Raw genomic sequence first — 6,795 nt, forward strand, 5'->3', positions numbered from 1 at the left:
ATCCACGTAGCGCAACATTGCATGTGAAATTCTTGACCCTTGCCTTGTTCAAGAATGTTCGGTATTCAGACTGAGTTGCTCTGGGTAACGCCATTGTACATGAACAGAGGGGTGTTCTGCTCATGCTTCCATGGTGCGTCATTGTATGGTGATACATGACTGATGACTGATGACAGATCTGACACAGAGGTGAGGTGAGGTGAGGACACAAACCAGTTCCTTTAGCTGATTTGTAGACAAACCCTGCGTGCCAAAGCACAGGAAATACAGGGAGAGGCGACAGTTTATATTAACATATACCCAATCCTGCTCCCAAACTCTAAACAATGCTTTCAATAAAGCAATTGAACCATTATATATATATATATATATGTAAAAAAAAAAAGTATGTAAAAATATATATATATTGTCAACATCTGCAATGTTCCTCTGCAAATATGCATAGAGATTTACATACATACAATAAAAGTATTGGGACACTTACATAATACACTTACAGGATTCTAAACCCATTCGCTCTAAGCTCTACCAGCAGCAGCAGGTCTGGAGCTCTGCTGCAGTTACTGAGTCAGTTGGAGGCTTTTCTGCACTCTGCTCTGAGCTCAGCACTCGGCCCTGACCCCGCTCTGTAACTTTACGTGGTCTGACAGACACTCTGTGGCTGAGCTGCTCTCTGTGAGCTGTTCCTCCTAAACTCTTCCACTGTTCAATAATAACACCACTCACAGCTGATGGAGGAAGATCTAGGAGGGAAGGTCTAAATTTCACCAGCTAACTTGTTGTTGTTGGTGCAGCGGTGTCTCCTATTACATACAGAACCACGCTGGAGTTCAGTGAGCAGAACCTTCAGAACCTCCTGTTCTTTCACTGATGTGTGGAAGAAAGACAGACTGCAGGGCTAGGGGCTTGATTTGATACACCTGCGCAATAGGACTGAATGAAGATGTGATTGAGAGGTGTCCCAATACTTTTCAATACTATCACATTAGAATGAATGCAGGTGATGCAGGAATCTGAGATCTTGTGAGCTAGTTCAAAGTTTGAAACACTTTGTGTGAGTGTTATGAGTATTTATTTTAATATTAATGTATTAATAAGTAAATAAACACGTACTGCACAGATAAGGAGCTTCATAATTTTTTGAGTGCTTATTATTATGATTATGATTATTATTATGATTATGATTATTATGATGATGATGATTATTATTGTTATTATTATTGTTATTATTATTATTATTATTGTTATTATTAATGTTACAAAATAATAGTAAATAATAATAATAATAATAATATAAAATTATAGTTCAAAGTTTGAAACACTTTGTATGAGTGTTATTAGTATTTATTTTCATTTTAATGTATTAATGAGTAAATAAACACTTACTGCCCAGATAAGGAGCTTCATCATTTTTTAAATGCCTATTATTATTATTATTATTATTATTCATTGTAAGTTGTTCTTGTAACCAATCCCAACATTAATGCATTGGACAATCAACTGAGTTTATTATTATTAGTAGTAGTATTAGTATTAGTATTAGTATTAATATAATAATTCATTTCTACATTCCTACTAATTAATAACAAACCTGGGAATTCCTTAAATTCCCATGCCCTTCATGGGGTTAAAAACACCTGTTTAATCATGGAAACATAAAATGTGCAGGACAAAGAAACCCAAGGAGGAGTTGTGGGAGAAGCATCATTTTCAGTTGGGAAATCTACCCTCACCCCTTTCGAGGTGTGGTTGCAATCTGGGCCCACCTACACAGCAGCCAAAAACAGAAATCCAACAGCTTTTCAACTATGGAGGTGGGTCTTGTGGCTTGCAGGTCTTGTTGCACTGTGCAGATGGGGTGTTACTCCGGGTGTGTTTCTACATACGCCCTTGAGCATGTGATTGGTTGTGCTGTGTGTGTGTGTGTGTACGCATATAAGAGCATTCATGAACGTGTCCTCCAGCTCCAGTGTTTTGATCAGGATTCTCAGAAGAGAGCAAAGCGTTGTTTTCTTCTCCAGACTTGTTGCAACAGATGAACCAAACTTTCTGAACAGGCGCAACACTGAAGGCAGTATGTAAAGTATACTTTTCTTTGACTATAGTAGGCTGAGTTTTACTCAGCTTCTAATTATTATTTGCTTTGCTGACTAGAAGATGGTTAACTTTGCTTTGGAGAGTCTGTTAGAGATACATAGCAGATGCTCTCCTTGTGTTGAGGTAACCTAAATATCTAAATATCTATGAATTGTAATGGAAGGTGTTCTTGTAAGTTGTTCTGGTAACCAATCCCAACATTAATGCTCTGGACCATCAACTGAGTTTCATCAGACTCTACATATAAGCACCACTTCCATTGAAGTTTCATTGAGATTGGTAGATGTGACCATGAAAAACCTTGAAATTGGAAAAATAAAACTTTTACAACCAATTTTTATTAACAAAAATGGTCATTTATGAACCGAAAAGTGGTTCTTATATGACATCGCTCTTTGTAGCACCTTTATTTTGAAGAATGAAGTTCTTTTAAGTATCTGAAGATAGGTTTAGTAGACTCCAAAAGAAGGGGATTCATCCTTCCTTTTCTGCAGCCAGTTTCCTGGCCTTGGTTATCAGTGTTACTGAAATGGGAAAAAAGGGTGGCGTATAGTATATAGACATTATGGCATTCATTAACTTATTAAACCATCTGTCTCTTTGCAGTGTGCTTCTGACCCAGAGGACATTCCCTTTATCAACTGCAAGAATGGCTGCTGCAAAGTAAGGCCTAGACAGCGTTTCTTCATTTTTGGGTGATTAGTCACTGTTGCTCAAGGCAGGCTACAGCAACGCACAGCCCAAAGTTTCCATCTGCTCCAACATTACTGATTCAGCTTATCTCTGATTTGCAGTCTGTGAGCTGAATCAGGCATGTTAGAACAGGAGGGACTGCTAAATTCTGCATTGCTGATGCGGTGTAGGTGGGAGAAAGGGTTTTCAGTACAGTCTACAGCAAGTTGGTTCCCAACCCTGGTCTTGGAGGACCCTCTCCTTTGCACTGCATTGTATTGGTTTCCTGCTCCAACACACCAACATCTTCACCTCAGTGATGTCTTGTTAATTCACTGATTAGCTGGAACAAGTGTATTGTGAGCAGGGTGGACACTAAAATGTGCCGGGCAGGGGGTCTTCAGAGACCAGGGTTGAGAACCACTGGTCTACAGAACAGTGTACATTTGATTGTACATTTAATGTAGCTAACAGGTAATACAAATGTATATATCACCAATCAGTTTTGGGCAAACTGCATCCTAGGCCTCAAACTGCCTTGAGTAATCTCATGCATACTCGTATATTATCTATGTTATGATTATGGCTAAATGGTAGTGTCTAATTTCTCCAATGTCTTTTTGCCCTCCAGAGTGATGCCTTTGGACCTAGTCATGCATATGGGAATGAGTCGGCGCCATGCAGTTCGCCAGCGTTTAGAAATGCCCTCAGATGTGCTTAGATATCAACACACGCTCCCAAGGACAAGCAAAGTCTCAACTCACCCCGCCAGAGCTGCCACACCACCACTCCTTCCTCCATCTCCCATCAGCCCAATGAGCACTTCCAGCAGCGTTGGAACGCTGAAGAAGAAAAAGCGTGTCGTATTTGCAGATGACAAAGGACTTGCTCTCACAGCTGTGAGGCTTTTTACGGTGGATCCTCCAGAGTCCACTTCGGACGCTGTCCCTCAGCCCAAAAAGCTTAAAGACCAGACACCAGTCCAACCTAGGACACTACGACTTCAGCTTGGGTTCCCTCAGCCTTCTGCTGACCTCCCATCTTTCCTCAAAGGCCTGGCAGATTCTTTAGTCCGACTGGAGACCTGCAGCCTGATGGGCGGATCGCTCACTGGAATGGTGAGGGTTTGCAACATAAGCCAAGAGAAGTCCGTACACATTCGCATCACGTTTGACTCATGGAGAAGTCACCAGGACATCCCTTGCACCTACATTCAACAGCATCCTGGCTCAGCCACTGAGCTCTTCGTCTTTAACGTGCCTTTTCCCTCCGACCTGAACCTTCAGGAGCGCGTGGAGTTCCGGGTGTTGTTCCGTCCTGGATCTGGAAGCACACTTCTTTGGGACAACAATGGGGGACAAAGCTACAGAATCCTTGTCGAGGTTGTAGACCCTGAAGACGTTCCTGTTCAGAACAGACCCTTCAAGGTGCAAAGCCTTCAGTGGCCCCAAGTGTGGCCCAAAAGGAAAAGTCAAGTTGTGAATTACTCGCCAGTCAGTTCGCCAGAGAATATGATCAAGCCTTTGAGTAGGCAAGAGATCATTACACCTTTGTGCTGATAGATTGGACAATATTGATCTATTATGCATTATTTCTTTTACATAATGCATGCTGCTGCCTGTATAAGTATGGAACACAGTTTACAGTTAAATTCATTATTAATAAAGCAAATCAAGCGAGTTTTGCAGCAAGGGGGCGCTAAACCGACAGACAGACTTTGCCAAGCTGTGCTATACCTTCCGTTCAACTTCCGTTCAAGCAGCTCAACCAGAAGTTGTTTGTTTGTATAAACCTGTACTGCATCCTTTCCTCTTTATTTGCTACACTTCTACTGTTTGCACTATTCTGGCAGAACAACAGACTCTACAGCACTGATTTGTCCTGGGTTGCCAGAGTCCTGAGTAATAGACCATGCGGGAGGCCAAACACTGTGTCATCACGTTAAGAACCACGTTTGGTTGGTAAACCAAATACATGCAAACCTGTATTTGTAAGAATGCTCGTCCTTCTCTGTCCTTCAGTGCTCATCTGGAAGACTGAGCCAGTGGTGGAACTGATAGAGCTAGAGCTATGGTCACCAAATGGGTCCTCAGGAACCCCTAAATGCTCCACATTTTGGTTCACACTCTATCCCTAAGGGATGGCTCAAAGATCTAGACCAGTTCTGGGTTCCTGGAGACCTTTTTGAGGACCACTGGCATTTTGTAACTCTAATATAGTTTATGCTATTTATGATTTTAGAATAAAGTAATGAAGCACCAGCACCTTCTCATTCAGGCCTTTCTGGTTATGCCAAAGTGATTAAATTGGTGTCATACTTTATGAATAGACGGTTTCTGAATGCTTCTACAAATGTGAAACTGTAAATGATGTAAGATATGTATAATGTAAAACTGTAAAATAGGTTATGTTATTTAATATGTTCTGTGGTTAACTTATATGTGCATACTTGATTGAGTGTGAAATTAAACAAGATGTTCAGACGCCTTTGGGTTCTCTTTCCTTCCTTGTTGAACCAGAACAGAGTGTGAATGTTCTGCTCTCTCCTGTATAAACAGCTCTAGAAAAAAGGGGTGGGACATGGTGGTTGTTATCTGCCTGAGGCCAACACGCCCTCGCATTGCACTCCTTCGCCCCAAAGTCGCTAGTTCCTGAGGCATGTTCACACCCTAACTGCACTTTGAAATGGATCCTCGCCTCTTTGCATTTGAGAACAAAGCAAAAAAACACATTTTGGTCTTTTAGGTTGTGAACCTTCTCATTTAGCCTGTATTCTTTTGTTTTCTGACATTCCTGTTAACATTTTTATTCTTTATCTGTCACTCGGGAAAAGAGTTTCCGCCAAATGACTGAATGCAGAATCTAAACAAACAGCTGTGCAGAGGTTTCAGGCACCGAATCACATTATTTAAACCCATTACTCTCAGCAGTAAGAGCATTTCTACCATAAAAGTCCAGATCACATTGGAACAGATGCAGGCAAACATGACCTAAGATCTAGTTTAAAGAACAAAGCTTGGTTCCAGATTTCTACTGGATGCCCCCAGCCCCCAGAGACCTCAACATCATTAAATGTATTTGGGATCACTTGGATGGAGAGAAGCAGCAAATGTTACTGTCAGACCCTCAGCGGTTCTGAGCCGCCGCACTCAGGCGTGTTCACGTGTTTGGTTCACTTGTATCAGTTCATGATTCAGTTTGCTTGGTTCATGTGCTTCACCTGGGACTGGGGGTATTTAAGGAGCCTCGACACTGCCAACCTTGAGGTCGCTCGAGAGGTTTCCCGTACGACTGGAGGTGTGTTACGGTCAGCTCCAGCTCGTTATCCATGATTCAGGAGGCTCACGTTATCAGCGAGGCTCAATCGCTCACTGTCAGGATTCACTGGCTACCTACATCCAGCAAGGCCGCTGCCGTTTCAGGTTTGGTCGGCCTTGCCGTTTTGTCTAGCTGCTGGTTCCCAAGCTCTCATTGTCTATGTATTGAGCACCACTCTAGTGCCCGCTCAGCTCCCAACTCCTCCCAGTCCCAGGTCTGTTAAGTTAGCCCTTTGTGTCGTCATGTTTCGGTTTTGTTCACGTTATTGCTCTTTCATTGCTGCTCATGTTTTTGTACTCTTGGTGTTTTATGTTCGTTTGTTTGAATAAACCCCCTTGCATTGGATTCCATCTCTGCGAGTGTTCATCCCTTCGTGTCTAGCCTACCACACCATTATAGTTACTGTAATTCTAAAGCCCTATTAGGACAGGATTAGTTTTACATGGTTACAATTGACAAATGCGCTCAGCTGAACCCATTCACATGAATTCATTTAACTTTCTAGTTTATTTTTTAACATTAACATTTAACATTTTTAAACATCTTTCTGCAACCAAGGAAGTCAAGAAAGTGACCATCAATTCTGTTATTTCAACTTTAAACCCAGTCTTTACTTAAATGTCTCTTGGCAAGTTGCAAGTTGACCAGAAACCTTTAGTAGCCATTTCTTGCAACCTTTAGTAGCAAGGTTCTGGGAAAATTCTGGTT

General features: G+C 41.7%; 1 protein-coding gene across 1 annotated transcript; it reads left to right on the plus strand.

The window, feature by feature from the left end:
• The first annotated feature begins 1,984 nt into the window (after positions 1-1,984).
• On the plus strand, positions 1,985-5,252 carry ppp1r3c2a (protein phosphatase 1 regulatory subunit 3C2, duplicate a). Its single transcript, XM_072658767.1, has 3 exons — positions 1,985-2,074; positions 2,704-2,760; positions 3,401-5,252. Exons 2-3 carry the CDS (start codon positions 2,747-2,749, stop codon positions 4,326-4,328), a joined length of 942 nt encoding a protein of 313 aa, XP_072514868.1. The 5' UTR covers positions 1,985-2,074; positions 2,704-2,746; the 3' UTR covers positions 4,329-5,252.
• Positions 5,253-6,795: the final 1,543 nt, after the last annotated feature.

Source organism: Salminus brasiliensis, chromosome 16 (assembly GCF_030463535.1).
Source record: "Salminus brasiliensis chromosome 16, fSalBra1.hap2, whole genome shotgun sequence".
Classification (NCBI taxonomy): Eukaryota; Metazoa; Chordata; class Actinopteri; order Characiformes; family Bryconidae; genus Salminus; species Salminus brasiliensis.